Source organism: Haliotis cracherodii, unplaced genomic scaffold (genome assembly GCF_022045235.1).
Source record: "Haliotis cracherodii isolate W230 unplaced genomic scaffold, xgHalCrac1.p SCAF_10, whole genome shotgun sequence".
NCBI classification, from domain to species: Eukaryota; Metazoa; Mollusca; class Gastropoda; order Lepetellida; family Haliotidae; genus Haliotis; species Haliotis cracherodii.
In genome coordinates, this window is record NW_027266265.1 from 20,113,338 (window position 1) to 20,132,035 (window position 18,698).

The window sequence follows — 18,698 nt, forward strand, 5'->3', positions numbered from 1 at the left end:
GACAAAATCCCCTCTCCCTCGTGTTTACATTTTCAACCAAAACCGAGGTGTAGTGTTTTCTCTGGCTTATAAACTATCTAAGTGCATGAAATAACAGAAGAAAAAATCGAGATATCGTATTGTGAAACAATACAGTGTGTCGCGGTATGAAAGGAATGCGATCAATGCGTGCGAGAAACATCTCCTTGAGGGAAAGGAGTTAACGGACTTTAAAAGTCCAGTTTCGACCCTTGCCCAACTAGGCTGGGATTTGTGGGCTCGATAGAAGCGCTACCAGTGGCTATTACGAGTTATGTCCCAGCGATGTCCCAATCAGATTCCAACTCTCATATCACTTGCATTTGTTTCAAAGAAAATGGTGGCGCCCAGTCAAGACGATCTAATCCATAATCAAAATCTACAATGTGATAAAACGGATCTTACTTTGCGAAGTGCATCAAATCACGTGAGCTCCTTGATTAAAAACATGAAAAGATTTGGGAAATATCATTCTGCTGAAGCAGAGATGGCGGTACAGATACTTTGCACATCCTACAGTCGACCGAAATCTGCACGGCAGTTTACGAACCGGATGTCGATTTCGTTATGCAATTTTGATTGGACTATGCATAGACTCGTTAGTCCAGCCAAAATAAAACTCCATAATTCCAGCCTTGTTCTGCAAGGGTGGAAACTGGACCTTTATAGTCAGTTAACTCCCTTGCTCCCTTGTCTCGGGAAGATGGCGAGAGAAAAAAACACGTGCAGCATAGACAAACTCATGACCTGTAAAATTGAACAACCTTTCATCACCTGTCCCGTTGGCCCAGTGGGTTACAAAACCAAACACTATATGTGATATTGCAGGTTCGATTACCGTCATCCATAATGAAAAAGTTTCATTTCTTGTCTTCGATTTCTAGAACACTGGACATTTGAAACACCAAGTACAAATTCCATCTGCAACTCATCTCATACGGTCTTAGTAGCAAAAGGTAAATACCTCCCAAGAAGTTATTACGAGACAGAAAGATACTTACAATAAAATAGGCAAAAGTGGCATTGGATTTATAAACCATTCAAGGCTACTCATATGCATATTCGTTTCTCTAAATACTACACGTGATGTGTAGTGTATGATATGTATATCACTGATGTTTGTGTGCATGCAATGAAAACAATTTCCGTTCAAGGGTGAAAGTCAACACTTGCTATTTTGGGTTATAGTATACCAACCCTGTACACCAGCAACCCGCACACACCAACCCGTCCACAAGGAGACCTATATATGTGTAAAAACGTACATTAATTAATGTACTGGTTCACGGATCAAAATTCGTTGCCAAAAATAAATACATTAAAAAAATCATATGCCGAGTCCTTTGTGTTAGAAAATGTTTAATTCAATACGTTGCAAGATTCGATGTTATACATGTACATTTGTTAAATTAAGCATTGACTTGGACAATGGACAAGGTAGTTGCTTCGACAGTCACATACAGAAATTTATTCAAGATTTCTTTAGTAATCTTCCCACTTTTGGAAGACACAGACATTACAGCCCACTTAGTCTCAGTCACAGCCTGAGTGGTATTTAACATACATCACAGCCTGAGTGGTATTTAACATACATCACAGACTGACATTTGAGAGTAGCTCGCACTTGCTTCACGAATCACAGACTGTCTATTGAAACTGGAAGATGGATGAAAATTGAGAATTTAGAGAGTTATATAAATTTTGTTTTGACAAACTTCATATCAGTTCAGAAGATGAGAGACATTTTTGATGACACTAGGACAAAGTTGTTTCCAAGTATGCTTTCATGATTTTCATGATTACCCTTTTCACAAAAGCAGGTTTATTGTCATTGCCAGCGTAGCGGCCATAAAATTTCCGAGTCCCGTGATGGGATTCGAACCACGGACCTTCTGATCCGAGGTCGGACGCCTTGTCCACGTGACCAAAGAGGTTAACCCCGTCAGCAAGCTGACAAGGTAAGGATGTCATCTGTAGGATGACTCCACGCCCTGCTACATACTCCCCCGTCAACAGAAGGCACGTCCCAGGCCGCATAGTAGGGTACTGAGGCTTATTTTGCTCAAATTTAATATGAACGTGCTCAGCCCCACGTTGGGCGCCATTTTGTAGCCGGGCGTGGTGTCATGTGTCCAACCATTTGGCTGCTAGTCAAAACATGAGGCAGTTCTTGAAGATGATGATGATATTTATTCTGCATGAACTCTTTATGGAGGGAGGATTCTTCTTTACAGCTTCCCTCCCACCATCTACTCCAAAAGAATAAATATCATCATCATCTTCAAGAACTGCCTCATGTTTTGACTAGCAGCCCAGTGGCTGGACACATGACACCACGCCCGGCTACACCAGCAAGGTCAGAAATGCCTACCTGGAAAGTGAGGGAGTTGTGAAGTTGTGAGGTAAATAAGATGTATCCTTGTAACATATAAGGGTGAAGCTACATAGCTTGTAAATACTAGGTAATATTTGATATGTTTTTGAATCATTGTATGCATGCACATTCTTTGTTTATGGATATTTGTATTTGTAAAATGTCTGAAATAGGAACGCTTATATTATATTTTGTATTAGTGGCTATACATAAATATTATTTCCACATGAATTTTAGGCTGTAGGCTTGTCATGCTGAAGAAAATCTTGATCTTGATGAAGAACTTGACTAGTTTTCACCCTTTGAAACATCAACCTTGTCCAAGGCTTGCTTGAAGTCGGCGATGAGGTCCTCTGGGTCCTCGATACCAATACTGTAAATATATCCAATAAACATTCCTCCAAGAATCATGTTCGTTCCGGGTCGGCCAGAAAATAAAACAAATGAATTTCTACTGTTGTTTTGATTTGTATTACAGTATGGTCACTAAAACCAAATTCAGCTGAAAAATGGTTGTTTCCGCGAAAACAGGTAAGACTTGAGTGATTACAATAAAACAATTGACTGTTACATGTGCGCCGATCAGTTGTAGTTGTGACTGCCGGGGCTGCTTGTCTACCTTCAGTGTGTTTTGTGTTGGCAGTGCCGCGGAAGGTCTGTTTTACCTGATTCTCAGCTGGCCAGGGGTTACCCTGTTCTCCTCGATCTCCGCTGGGGTCAGCAGGTAGGGGCCGTGACTCATGGTGATGGGGTGCTCCAGGATACTCTCCACCCCACCGAGGGACACCGCCAGGGTGACTATCCTCAGGCTCTGTTGATTAAAGGTATTGCAGTACTACATTAGTGTCCACAGCCCAGCATTGTCCCCGGCATCCATCAGTATCATAAAGCACCTTCGTATTACACAGTCAGTCTACCGTGTCACTGTAAATACATCTAAGTCTCATATAGCCGTGTTTTCAAAGCCTATTAAAGACATGCCTACCTATCCTCCCTCCCACATTAAGCTAATGGATTGCTCATCTGGAGAGAGAGAGAGAGAGAGAGAGAGAGAGAGAGAGAGAGAGAGAGAGAGAGAGAGAGAGAGAGAGAGAGAGGTATGTTACATGTATCTGAGGGGTGGGTAGGGTGGGTCATGTGCAAATGTTTCATAAAATGGGGAGCAGCAGACTATCATACAGTTCTAAGGCCAATCTCACTATGTATGACATGGCGTACAAGGAAGGAGCTACACTTTGTGTTTTGGCTCTGTATGTTTGGAATGGCAAACACAACAGATCTACAGTTTGTCGCTAACGCGAAGATTAGCTTACTTCCGCCACAGTGCGACCGCCTTCAACCCCTCCCTTGACGTCAGCCATGATCATCCCGCCGAATGCCGCCATCTGCTTCCTAGCGACCTCATGTCCAGGGTGTGACGGCAGGCCCGGGTACATAACTCGGTTTACCTGAACAGACCATTACTTCAGAGAGTCGCAGTCAATACGTGCTACTACGTCAGGGTTGTAGTACGTTGACTGGTCGGAAAGAATGTTTGAACACCTTTACGTTTCTTTACAATTTATACATTTATTTTATCTACCAACAGCTGTGAAATACTATAGAGATTCTGGGAACATCACATGCAGACTTAACCATATGTACTCTGATAGACTGACTGTATGGATTACACACATTGCATGGACCAGCAGACCCAACATCGACGTGACGAGATACTACAAGTACCTACGGATGTGGTGCCCGACGTGAGCAGATACTACAATTTCCTACTGATGCGGTGGGGTGGCCTAGTCCCCCCCTCCCCCTACTGTCCCCTAGTCTACACTGTCCAAGTGTCGCAATGTGATGGACCTATATTGTAGCTTCATGAACCTAGCAGACAGTTTAAAGCAATAGCCTCCACCTTCGGGTGGCCCTCCAGATACTTGGCCACCGCCATGGCGTTCTCGCTGTGCTTCTTCATGCGGATCGGCAGCGTCTTCAAGCCCCTCAGCAGCAGACTGGAGTCGTGCGGGGACTGCAACATCAGCACACAGGATTTCCTTAAGAAATAAACGACGAGTGGGGGTTTAGCGTACAATAAAACACTGCAGGGAAAATAAACCACAGGGTGTTTTATTGTACGATAAACAATTCCCACGCGTCGTTTATTTCTTATATGAGATATCAACATCACGTACATCCTTTTTAAGGATGTTGATAAAATGTACACGTTTTAATAATATTTACTGAATTTTAATAATTATGACTCCCTAAATTGAATCCGACCCGGAAATGTCGGACAGGTCTATTTTATGAACAGGTGGGTTAAAATTCTCACAATCCTCACGTCGATTAGCTGTACCTTTTCTCCTACTACCGATTGTCATATCTCTCCCACTTTTGGTCGCAATCGTTCAGCCACTGCGTTTATCTGCGTTGCCAAGCTACATAAATGGGGAACAACTTACTAGACACTTTCATCTAAAAAATAACCTCGTTCAATATATGACGTCATGAAATTGCGAGCGCATGTTCGAATTTCCAGAAATGACGTCATGATAGAACAATGTTTTATCATGAATTAAACCACGCTTCGTTCTTCATTGTTTTATGTGATTTATCGCGTAGCTATCTTATTTTCTTTAATAATCCTATCTCAATAATGGTTCTCGTTGACGCCCATATCTAAACTAGGATTAAATCTAATAACGCACTAATGTACTTAGATCTGTAAATACCTGCACGTAATAGCAGAAATAATTGTACACTTAACGTATTGTAGGGGATAACAGACATGTCAGGGTGCATCTGTTATTTCACTATTGTAGGGGTGCATCTGGTATTTCACTATTGTAGGGGTGCATCTGGTATTTCACTATTGTAGGGGTGCATCTGGTATTTCACTATTGTAGGGGTGCATCTGGTATTTCACTATTGTAGGGGTGAGCCTGGTATTTCACTATTGTTGGGGTGCATCTGGTATTTCACTACTGTAGGGGTGAGCCTGGTATTTCACTACTGTAGGGGTGAGCCTGGTATTTCACTATTGTAGGGGTGCATCTGGTATTCACTACTGTAGGGGTGCATCTGGTATTTCACTACTGTAGGGGTGAGCCTGGTATTTCACTACTGTAGGGGTGAGCCTGGTATTTCACTACTGTAGGGGTGCATCTGGTATTTCACTTTTTTAGGGTTCAGCCTGGTATTTTCACTATTGTAGGGGCGCAATTGGTATTTCACTATTGTAGGGGTGCATCTGGTATTTCACTATTGAAGGGGGGGTGGGGGGGGGTGGGGGGGGGGGGGGTGGGGGGTGGGGGAAAGGCTGGTATTTCACTATTGTAGGGGTGCATCTGGTATTTCACTATTGTAGGGGTGAGCCTGGTATTTCACTATTGTAGGGGTGCATCTGGTATTTCACTATTGCAGGGCGCGCCTGGTATTTCACTTTTGTAGGAGTAGACAGAACTTCATTATGGTAGTTTACTACAGGGGTGGACAGACATATTTCACACACACACACATACACACACACACACGTGCAAGCACGTCGCTATATAAGTGCAACAATCTTGGACGCGACGATAAACCCAATTACACCTCACCTAATAACACCTCACCTCACTATATTCATATTAACTGTGTGGTGGTTTTAAAAAAGTGACACGCCGAGTGTGTTGTTTCTCACCAACATACAGCCGAGGCTCGTCTGCCACTTCTTGATTCTCTTCCACAGGTCCACTGTCTTTGTAGTGACACAACCAGCGATCAGATCGGAGTGCCCACCCATGTACTTAGTGCTGCGGGGCGAGTTGACACACATGTGTTAAGTTACAGGCCATATATCATAATATAACCGTTCAACACTGCTTTAAGCACATACAATAAAGACAAGTGTACAAGGCACTCCACCTTGTGCTGACAACAAAGGACAATGTACAAGCAACACCACACCCCATCCCATCCTACCCGTCACTGTGTAGACCGTAGAACACAGTGTAGGAGGACACCCGTCACTGTGTAGACTGTAGAACACAATGTAGGAGGACACCCGTCACTGTGTAGACAGTAGAACACAGTGTAGGAGGACACCCGTCACTGTGTAGACAGTAGAACACAGTGTAGGAGGACACCCGTCACTGTGTAGACTGTAGAACACAGTGTAGGAGGACACCCATTGCTGTGTAGACAGTAGAACACAGTGTAGGAGGACACCCGTCACTGTGTAGACTGTAGAACACAGTGTAGGAGGACACCCATCACTGTGTAGACTGTAGAACACAGTGTAGGAGGACACCCGTCACTGTGTAGACAGTAGAACACAGTGTAGGAGGACACCCATTGCTGTGTAGACTGTAGAACACAGTGTAGGAGGACACCCATCACTGTGTAGACTGTAGAACACAGTGTAGGAGGACACCCGTCACTGTGTAGACTGTAGAACACAGTGTAGGAGGACACCCATTGCTATGTAGACAGTAGAACACAGTGTAGGAGGACACCCGTCACTGTGTAGACTGTAGAACACAGTGTAGGAGGACACCCATTGCTGTGTAGACAGTAGAACACAGTGTAGGAGGACACCCGTCACTGTGTAGACTGTAGAACACAGTGTAGGAGGACACCTGTCACTGTGTAAACTGTAGAACACAGTGTAGGAGGACACCCATTGCTGTGTAGACTGTAGAACACAGTGTAGGAGGACACCCGTCACTGTGTAGACAGTAGAACACAGTGTAGGAGGACACCCGTCACTGTGTAGACTGTAGAACACAATGTAGGAGGACTCCCGTCACTGTGTAGACTGTAGAACACAGTGTAGGAGGACACCCATTGCTGTGTAAACTGTAGAACACAGTGTAGGAGGACACCCATTGCTGTGTAAACTGTAGAACACAGTGTAGGAGGACACCCGTCACTGTGTAGACTGTAGAACACAGTGTAGGAGGACACCCATCACTGTGTAGACTGTAGAACACAGTGTAGGAGGACACCCGCCACTGTGTAGACCGTAGAACACAATGTAGGAGGACACCCATCACTGTGTAGACTGTAGAACACAGTGTAGGAGGACACCCGTCACTGTGTAGACAGTAGAACACAGTGTAGGAGGACACCCGTCACTGTGTAGACAGTAGAACACAGTGTAGGAGGACACCCATCACTGTGTAGACTGTAGAACACAGTGTAGGAGGACACCCATTGCTGTGTAGACAGTAGAACACAGTGTAGGAGGACACCCGTCACTGTGTAAACTGTACAACACAGTGTAGGAGGACACCCGTCACTGTGTAGACTGTAGAACACAGTGTAGGAGGACACCCGTCACTGTGTAGACCGTAGAACACAGTGTAGGAGGACACCCGTCACTCTGTAGACTGTAGAACACAGTGTAGGAGGACACCCATTGCTATGTAGACTGTAGAACACAGTGTAGGAGGACACCCATTGCTATGTAGACTGTAGAACACAGTGTAGGAGGACACCCATCACTGTGTAGACTGTAGAACACAGTGTAGGAGGACACCCGTCACTGTGTAGACAGTAGAACACAGTGTAGGAGGACACCCATTGCTGTGTAGACTGTAGAACACAGTGTAGGAGGACACCCATCACTGTGTAGACTGTAGAACACAGTGTAGGAGGACACCCGTCACTGTGTAGACTGTAGAACACAGTGTAGGAGGACACCCATTGCTATGTAGACTGTAGAACACAGTGTAGGAGGACACCCGTCACTGTGTAGACTGTAGAACACAGTGTAGGAGGACACCCATTGCTGTGTAGACTGTAGAACACAGTGTAGGAGGACACCCGTCACTGTGTAGACTGTAGAACACAGTGTAGGAGGACACCCGTCACTGTGTAGACTGTAGAACACAATGTAGGAGGACACCCATTGCTGTGTAGACTGTAGAACACAGTGTAGGAGGACACCCGTCACTGTGTAGACCGTAGAACACAGTGTAGGAGGACACCCGTCACTGTGTAGACTGTAGAACACAGTATAGGAGGACACCCGTCACTGTGTAGACTGTAGAACACAGTGTAGGAGGACACCCGTCACTGTGTAGACTGTAGAACACAGTGTAGGAGGACACCCATTGCTGTGTAGACTGTAGAACACAGTGTAGGAGGACACCCGTCACTGTGTAGACAGCCGAACACAGTGTAGGAGGACACCCGTCACTGTGTAGACTGTAGAACACAGTGTAGGAGGACACCCATTGCTGTGTAGACTGTAGAACACAGTGTAGGAGGACACCCATTGCTGTGTAGACAGTAGAACACAGTGTAGGAGGACACCCATTGCTGTGTAGACAGTAGAACACAGTGTAGGAGGACACCCGTCACTGTGTAGACTGTAGAACACAATGTAGGAGGACACCCATTGCTATGTAGACTGTAGAACACAGTGTAGGAGGACACCCATTGCTGTGTAGACTGTAGAACACAGTGTAGGAGGACACCCATTGCTGTGTAGACAGTAGAACACAGTGTAGGAGGACACCCGTCACTGTGTAAACTGTAGAATACAATGTAGGAGGACACCCGTCACTGTGTAGACAGTAGAACACAGTGTAGGAGGACACCCATCACTGTGTAGACTGTAGAACACAGTGTAGGAGGACACCCATTGCTGTGTAGACTGTAGAACACAGTGTAGGAGGACACCCATCACTGTGTAGACTGTAAAACACAGTGTAGGAGGACACCCGTCACTGTGTAGACTGTAGAACACAGTGTAGGAGGACACCCATTGCTGTGTAGACAGTAGAACACAGTGTAGGAGGACACCCGTCACTGTGTAGACTGTAGAATACAGTGTAGGAGGACACCCATTGCTGTGTAGACCGTAGAACACAGTGTAGGAGGACACCATCACTGTGTAGACTGTAGAACACAATGTAAGAGGACACCCATCACTGTGTAGACTGTAGAACACAGTGTAGGAGGACACCATCACTGTGTAGACAGTCATTACATGATACATCAACTCACCAGCTGTGGAGACTAATGTCTATGCCATGTTTTATCGGCTGTTGCAGATAGCAGGAGCCGAACGTGGCATCCACAACAGAAATAACGCCATCTAGGGAGCTGCCAAGTTTGCCAAACTCTTCAAAATCAAGGACGGACATGTCTGGATTGCAGGGGCTCTCGCCATAGATCATCTGGAAACAGAAAAACCTGGGTATATGAGTCTTGCATACAGGTTATAGCTGGTATACGAGTCATGCATACAGGTTATATCTGTTGTACGAGTCATGCATACAGGTTATAGCTGGTATACGAGTCATGCATACAGGTTATAGCTGTTGTACGTGTCATGCATACAGGTTATAGCTGTTGTACGAGTCATGCATACAGGTTATAGCTGGTATACGAGTCATGCATACAGGTTATAGCTGTTGTACGAGTCATGCATACAGGTTATAGCTGTTGTACGAGTCATGCATACAGGTTATAGCTGTTGTACGAGTCATGCATACAGGTTATAGCTGTTGTACGAGTCATGCATACAGGTTATAGCTGTTGTACGAGTCATGCATACAGGTTATAGCTGTTGTACGAGTCATGCATACAGGTTATAGCTGTTGTACGAGTCATGCATACAGGTTATAGCTGGTATACGAGTCATGCATACAGGTTATAGCTGTTGTACGAGTCATGCATACAGGTTATAGCTCGTATAACGAAGACATAAGGGGCCGACCATTTCATATTTGCAGTGTGGAATCTTTCGAAAAATATTAAATTGTCCTCGAACTACAATATCAAATTGTCAGTCCCTAACCTGGGAGTTTCTAGGTGTAACTTCAACAGGGAACCAGGAGACGGGCTTAGTCACAGCATGAATGACAGGGTTGTAACACTCTTTGTTCATAGCGAAAATACACAAGTGACGTTAATTGATATGCAACGGAGGCCAGCCACATCAGGCGATGTCGCAGTAGCCACGTGATGTCGCAGTAGCCCCGTGGTAGTCATGTCCATCATCCTGGAACTAATACACTCCTTGTACTGGTGTACGACAGACGAAGGGAAGTGAATGCTTTCCTCTGTGAGAGTATGTTTGCAGACATAGTTTCAGTGTAACATTTTCCTATAGTTCTCAAGTTCCAAGAATTTATGCCAAAACCTTTTCAGTGCTGTAAAAGCAAGGACATCTAAGAGCCCTTTACTGCTATAGAATATATTGCATTAAAAGCCAATTCAGAAAAAAACCTTTCAGCACCCAAAGTGTATTAAGATTTTAAATTCATTAAAGAATACTTTTAAGTATGAAGTTTCAATATTGAACGGTCATGAAATTATTAGCACTGAAAGACCACCACCCTAAACAACCCATTGAACGCTGTCAACTCCAAGTGTCCAACTCCTTCAACGGAACAAGTTTTCCGGTGAACGCTTTCCGAGAATTTAGATGTGTAGTATGGCTTCTTGAGGGGTTAATCTTGTGTGTTGTAATACAATTTGAAATCTAACATTGCAAAAACGTCGATGTAGATATGTTGAACTTTGCTTATGAGAGGAAATTCACTGCCTTTGTATTGAGCATGTAGGGTTGGACAGGGAAGTACATTCCTTTGTTGATATTTACGATACCGGCTAATTCCACGAGGGACATTGACAATACACTAACTAACTGTTGGGTCCGTGGGTTTCACCCAAGTGGTAAACATCTCTATAACACCTTCATCATGTAGACTGCACCGCTTTATCCGTTTGGGGTTCAAGAATCTGAATCAAGAATCTTTATTTTTTATAACCCTTCTACCTGTATAATTAGTAGCTAATTAGAGTAATTTCAATTTAATCGAAAAATCAACAACAAAGAAAGTGATATTCTTTAGCCAATAATCAAATATGGAATATGTTGTTGGGGTGCCTTTATATTCTATAATGTATAATGATTAACCAGTGACGATCTTACATTAATGAAAGTTTCCTAGTCTCAGGATCTAAGTCTGAATTCTAGATAGTCATATGAGATGTCACATTCAGCCATTATGCTTCATTTCAGTTGTTAAAACGCATATTTTTCGACAGTTGTTGAATTTGATACCTTTACGCTCAATTCAGTTTATTGACATGTCAATTGCATTGACTGATATAGCGAACCAATTGGATCAATATCAGGTCACCGCTTGAATAATTAGATTTTGGTTTTAGATGCGCGTTGGTAGGTTTGTTGTTGCCATATCAGATGCATCCTTAAGCTACTCCTTTACTTTGATTTAGTTTTTGTATGTCGACAACATACCTGTGTTGGTGGGGTAAATAAACTTTGACAAGGAATGGATTTAGACATTATTCAGCTGAAACCTTGCATGAATGATTCCAGGTGTAATATCTCCACAATCCTTAGCGAATTCAGATCCGACTTAAATTATGACCACAACAGTAGCTACACGAAGAAACTTATCAATTAATGGCTATTCATCGCCTATGGTGTTTTTCAAAATATATCAACATTTTGTAATGGGACCTAATTTATATGTTCCAAATGTTGCGATGAATTTTGAATGTTTTGGCTGAACTAGCAGAATCTAGCAGTTTTTAGCTCAAGATGGAACTTACTCTTTTGCGTGTGCCTCACTTAGTGTCTTTGCTTTTACAACATTGAAAAGGTTTCAGCATAAATGCTTAGAAATATAGGAAAATGTTACACGTAAACGATCTTTGCAAACTTACAGCGTTCACTTCCCTCGTGGAAAGATCGCCTGCCGTGCACGACCACAGAGGGTGTAACATAGGTCTCCAAATGAACGAGCAAGAGCACTCGCCTCGCAATACCTTACCAATTACTGTTGTAATTTTGAAGAGAACACAGGCGGGACCCTCTTATTCCTCATTAAGCACACAGCCTTTGTTAATAAAATGTGTTAGCAAAACGCACACAAATTTCGCTAGTCCGCCAATGTAAGTCATCTTAAAGTATTAAAACAACATTTCCAATATTGGCATATCTCCACGTGTTGACAGGATGGTGAATATGGGATATGGTACAAGATTTGATATCTGAACATGAATTCGGTAGGAAACGAGTCTTTAACGAAATAACTGAACAGTTCGATTTAAAAAAGAAAAAGTGCCAATAAGCACTTTACACTACCAGTGTCGGAAGTGTTGTTTATGGTGTTCATGTAACCTACCTTGGTGTTTGCTTTGACACTTCGGCGAAATTCCTCGATCGAGCATCCTGCAGGAACCCATGTGACCTCAAGACCAAACTTCCTGACAAGTTCCTTGAGGAGCGTTTGGGATCCACTGTACACGGGGACGTTCATCACCTACGCGCATCACACAGGTACCTTACTTTATTGACGTATACCATGCACACTGCCAGGTCACGCTGTGTGAAAGTACACATACATATATGTATCTATGTACATCTATGTTCTACGTATCTACGTATTCAATTATGTATTATTTATGACCCATTAAAGGTCGTCACACCTAATTATGTATCCTATATGTATGCCGAAACACTTAATTACGTATACAATATTTACGTCGTGACACCTAATTATGTATTCCACACGTATGCCGTGACCACTAATTATGTATCTCATATGTACACTGTGACCACTAATTATGTATCCCATATATAAAAACCGTGACCTCTAATTATGTATCCATACGTACAACGTGGTCACCCATGTCGAGGAGAGCGAGGAACACCGTGGAGACAGCCGCCATGCCGCTGGCAAACACCAGACTGCCCGCCCCACCCTCCAAAGCGTTGATGGCACACTCGGTAGATTCTGTGGTGGTGTTGGCCAGACGGGAGTAAACTGACCCACCCTGAAACACACATGAGGTCGTCACTGTAACTACTGCAACAGTTTGTAATACATTTTGGCTTCTTCACTACAATCTGAAACTGCAGCTATACATGTTCAGACATCTGTTCCACTGAACGTTCAGTGGGATTAGAGTGTAAATATGCTTTTAGTGAACGTATGGACTAACCTACACTAGACGTATTGCTCGTTTTCTTTGGACGTTGGCATTAGTTTTCAAAACACTGTGACGATCCTAAAACTGCGTGGTGTCATCGAGAGATTTGCCAAGCCCGATATCCAACGGTATATATTTAACCTCACCTCTTGCATGACTTTCAAGAAGTCATCAACTGACTTCAACTTGTATGTTGAGGAATGGTAGATGGGCGGGACGAGGGGCTCTGTGGCAGTGCCTTCGTAGGTGAACCGTGCACGGAGCGCCCGTGTGTCTAGGGCCACGTCGTTAAGGTGAAGGCCATTCAGACCCTTGTCCAGGTCGGATCGGGCGGGTGGACGTTTGTTACTGAAAACATGCACAGGGTCGTGATGTCCGCGAGGCGGCGGATATATATTGAATACTTAACGAGCTCCAGTGTAATACCAATTTTTAGAAAAGAGTGAATAGTTAAGCTATCTGACAAGCGAAAGCTGGAACTGCCGACTCCCACCTTCAAGGATGAAACAACACACACTGATGCAGAGGAACTGCCGACTCCCACCTTCAAGGATGAAACAACACACACTGATGCAGAGGAACTGCCGACTGAAACCTTCAACGATGAAACAACACACACTGATGCAGAGAAACTGTCGACTGAAACCTTCAACGACGAAACAACACACACTGATGCAGAGGAACTGTCGACTGACACCGTCAAGGATGAAACAACACACACTGATGTAGAGGAACTGCCGACTGAAACCTTCAACGATTAAAAATAACACACACTGATGCAGAGGAACTGCCGACTTACACCGTCAAGGATGAAACAACACACGCTGAAGCAGAGGAACTGTCGACTGACACCGTCAAGGATGAAACAACACACGCTAATGCAAAGGAACTGCCGACTCCCACTTTCAAAGATGAAACAACACACATTGATGCAAAGGAACTGCCGACTCCCACTTTCAAGTATGAAACAACAAACATTGATGCAGAGGAACTGCCGACTCCCACTTTCAAGTATGAAACAACAAACATTGATGCAGAGGAACTGCCGACTCCCACTTTCAAGTATGAAACAACACACATTGATGCAAAGGAACTGCCGACTCCCACTTTCAAGTATGAAACAACAAACATTGATGCAGAGGAACTGCCGACTCCCACTTTCAAGTATGAAACAACAAACATTGATGCAGAGGAACTGCCGACTCCCACTTCCAAGGATGAAACAACACACACTGATGCAGAGACACTGCCGACTCCCAACTTCAAGGATGAAACAACACACACTGATGCAGAGGAACTGCCGACTTACACCGTCAAGGATGAAACAACACACGCTGATGCAGAGGAACTGCCGACTTACACCGTCAAGGATGAAACAACACACGCTGAAGCAGAGGAACTGTCGACTGACACCGTCAAGGATGAAACAACACACGCTAATGCAAAGGAACTGCCGACTCCCACTTTCAAAGATGAAACAACACACATTGATGCAAAGGAACTGCCGACTCCCAACTTCAAGGATGAAACAACACACATTGATGCAGAGGAACTGCCGACTCCCACTTTCAAGTATGAAACAACAAACATTGATGCAGAGGAACTGCCGACTCCCACTTCCAAGGATGAAACAACACACACTGATGCAGAGGAACTGCCGACTTACACCGTCAAGGATGAAACAACACACGCTGAAGCAGAGGAACTGTCGACTGACACCGTCAAGGATGAAACAACACACGCTAATGCAAAGGAACTGCCGACTCCCACTTTCAAAGATGAAACAACACACATTGATGCAAAGGAACTGCCGACTCCCACTTTCAAAGATGAAACAACACACATTGATGCAAAGGAACTGCCGACTCCCAACTTCAAGGATGAAACAACACACATTGATGCAGAGGAACTGCCGACTCCCAACTTCAAGGATGAAACAACACACACTGATGCAGAGGAACTGCCGACTGACACCGTCAAGGATGAAACAACACACATTGATGCAAAGGAACTGTCGACTCCCAACTTCAAGGATGAAACAAAACACACTGATGCAGAGGAACTGTCGACTCCCACTTTCAAAGATGAAACAACACACATTGATGCAAAGGAACTGCCGACTCCCAACTTCAAGGATGAAACAACACACGCTGATGCAGAGGAACTGCCGACTCCCACTTTCAAGGATGAAACAACATACACTGATACAGAGGAACTGCCGACTCCCACTTTCAAAGATGAAACAACACACACTGATGCAGAGGAACTGCCGACTCCCACTTTCAAGGATGAAACAACATACACTGATACAGAGGAACTGCCGACTCCCACTTTCAAGGATGAAACAACACACACTGATGCAGAGGAACTGCCGACTCCCACTTTCAAGGATGAAACAACACACGCTGAAGCAGAGGAACTGCCGACTCCCACTTTCAAAGATGAAACAACACACGCTGATGCAGAGGAACTGCCGACTGACACCGTCAAGGATGAAACAACACACGCTGATGCAGAGGAACTGCCGACTCCCACTTTCAAAGATGAAACAACACACACTGATGCAGAGGAACTGCCGACTGACACCGTGAAGGATGAAACAACACACACTGATGCAGAGGAACTGCCGACTGACACCGTAAAGGATGAAACAACACACACTGATGCAGAGGAACTGTCGACTCCCACTTTCAAGGATGAAACAACACACATTGATGCAGAGGAACTGCCGACTCCCAACTTCAAGGATGAAACAACACACGCTGATGCAGAGGAACTGCCGACTCCCACTTTCAAGGATGAAACAACACACACTGATGCAGAGGAACTGCCGACTGACACCGTAAAGGCTGAAACAACACACACTGATGCAGAGGAACTGTCGACTGACACCGTAAAGGATGAAACAACACACGCTGATGCAGAGGAACTGCCGACTTACACCGTCAAGGATGAAACAACACACGCTGAAGCAGAGGAACTGCCGACTCCCACTTTCAAGGATGAAACAACACACGCTGATGCAGAGGAACTGCCGACTGACACCGTAAAGGCTGAAACAACACACGCTGAAGCAGAGGAACTGCCGACTCCCACTTTCAAGGATGAAACAACACACGCTGAAGCAGAGGAACTGCCGACTCCCACTTTCAAGGATGAAACAACACACGCTGATGCAGAGGAACTGCCGACTCCCACTTTCAAGGATGAAACAACACACGCTGATGCAGAGGAACTGCCGACTGACACCGTAAAGGCTGAAACAACACACGCTGAAGCAGAGGAACTGCCGACTCCCACTTTCAAGGATGAAACAACACACGCTGATGCAGAGGAACTGCCGACTCCCACTTTCAAGGATGAAACAACACACGCTGATGCAGAGGAACTGCCGACTGACACCGTCAAGGATGAAACAACACACGCTGATGCAGAGGAACTGCCGACTGACACCGTGAAGGATGAAACAACACACGCTGAAGCAGAGGAACTGCCGACTGACACCGTGAAGGATGAAACAACACACGCTGAAGCAGAGGAACTGCCGACTTACACCGTCAAGGATGAAACAACACACGCTGATGCAGAGGAACTGCCGACTGACACCGTCAAGGAGGAAACAACACACATTGATGTAGAGGAACTGTCGATTGACACCGTCAAGGAGGAAACAACACACATTGATGTAGAGGAACTGTCGACTGACACCGTCAAGGAGGAAACAACACACATTGATGCAATGCCCAACTTTTATTGGGAAGAGTACGGTACTGTGTTCTTAACCCAGATTCTTGGCCACATCCAGATCAAGGTCAGCAACCGAGGTAGTGTTCTCTTGACGTGACATATCAGCATTGCTATTGTATAAAATGTAGGGGAGCATTGCCCTGTTTACCAGACATATTGCTGATGTAAATGCACACAATTTTATTTTGATGTGCTTTTACTTGTGAAAGAGGTGATAAATAAACCAATGCAAGTCAGTCCTACAGCAATGTAATGTTACCTATATTAGTATATAAACCCACTGATTACTGTATTTCCAACACATGCACATGCATGTACACATTCATTATGATTAACCATCACCGTCTTAAAAAACACACTTTACAACCGAGCTCCAACAAACAGTGACAAATTGAATAGGACAGTTCCCAAAACATTGATGTCCGAGACTACGCATTAGCTTACTAACGGCTATCGTGTCTACGTACACAGACATAGTTTGTAGAGAAACACTCTAGTCGTTCTAGATCTGTCAAGATACTAGTATATGAGGTAACATGGATGTATCTCACTATACATATATACACTATATACTAAAGTAATGACTTACGCCATGACGCCTTCCTTCAATCGATGACAAGAGGTATGAACCAAGATATTGAGATACTGAAAACCAAGTTGCTGTGTCACGGACTCCCTGGTAAAAGGTCAACACTAGAGACTGTGAACCGGTCCGCTGCTCAACAGCTGTAGACTGTAAATTATCAGCTCGAAAGGTATACAGCTCAAAGATAATACCTTATGATTAAAGAGAGTAGTCATTTTAAAAAAAAAGATTCATATTGAACTGTTATACCACTGAATACTGGTGAATTATATATCAGTATTTTGTTGTAAAGAGAAATAGATATATAAAAAGTATAAACCAGTTTAGTAATGAAATGAACGGACCCAGTCTGTTTCTTCTGCCTATTTAGGCGTTGATACATCTGTTCACATATTTTCCACAGGCTGGGAATAATACATACCCAAAACATATCCACATTTTTAGTGATAGGATGTAGGCAGCGACAGATGGTGTGACACGAATATAGTAGTTGCATAGTCGAGTAATTCTATTGCATATGATAAATATACTTGTATAGTACATATCACAGAAGGGATCATCTTGACAAGAGAGGTAAAATACTGGACTAAATTAACATCCATACCAGGCTTACGCCATGCTTATATCACCTGGGGATAATGGAAGATACACATGGGCTACTTTAATTAATCATTAATAATATCTTATTTCGCTTAGAATATTCGTACAGTAAGTGTTCAGCAACATATGGTGATGTTGAAATGTTGTGTATGACAATTTATATCAAGACTGTCATTCATCCTTAGAAAGTTCGTCAAAATGCAACTAATATCTACTTTTTTAGTTTGTTGTTAAACGCCGTACTCAGCACTGTTCCAGATATATGGCGGCGGTTTGTAAATAATCGAGTCTGGACCAGACGATCCAGTAATTGACACCATGAACATCAATCCACGCAATTGGGATACGATGACATGCATCAACCAAGTCAGCGAAACTGACCGCCCGATCCCGTTAGTCACCTCTTACGGCAAGCCTGGATTG

The 18,698-nt window shown here is 44.0% G+C and overlaps 1 protein-coding gene across 1 annotated transcript; it reads right to left on the minus strand.

Moving 5' to 3' along the window:
- Positions 1-2,314: 2,314 nt before the first annotated feature.
- LOC139447916 (L-methionine gamma-lyase-like) lies at positions 2,315-17,769 on the minus strand. Its single transcript, XM_071229406.1, has 10 exons — positions 17,679-17,769; positions 13,489-13,690; positions 13,028-13,186; positions 12,535-12,672; positions 9,377-9,549; positions 6,063-6,174; positions 4,296-4,409; positions 3,706-3,840; positions 3,058-3,203; positions 2,315-2,765 (listed from the first exon to the last, which is right to left on the minus strand). Exons 1-10 carry the CDS (start codon positions 17,681-17,683, stop codon positions 2,681-2,683), a joined length of 1,269 nt encoding a protein of 422 aa, XP_071085507.1. The 5' UTR covers positions 17,684-17,769; the 3' UTR covers positions 2,315-2,680.
- Between the last annotated feature and the right edge of the window lie 929 nt (positions 17,770-18,698).

What these genes read in the sequence shown, in the direction of transcription:
- LOC139447916 (XM_071229406.1), bottom strand. An exon ending in GACATTAGTCTCCACAGCTG is followed by an intron (nt 6,175 to 9,376) that starts GTGAGTTGATGT and finishes CTCGCCCCGCAG; the next exon opens with CACTAAGTACATGGGTGGGC. An exon ending in CCTGGCCAGCTGAGAATCAG is followed by an intron (nt 2,766 to 3,057) that starts GTAAAACAGACC and finishes ATATATTTACAG; the next exon opens with TATTGGTATCGAGGACCCAG.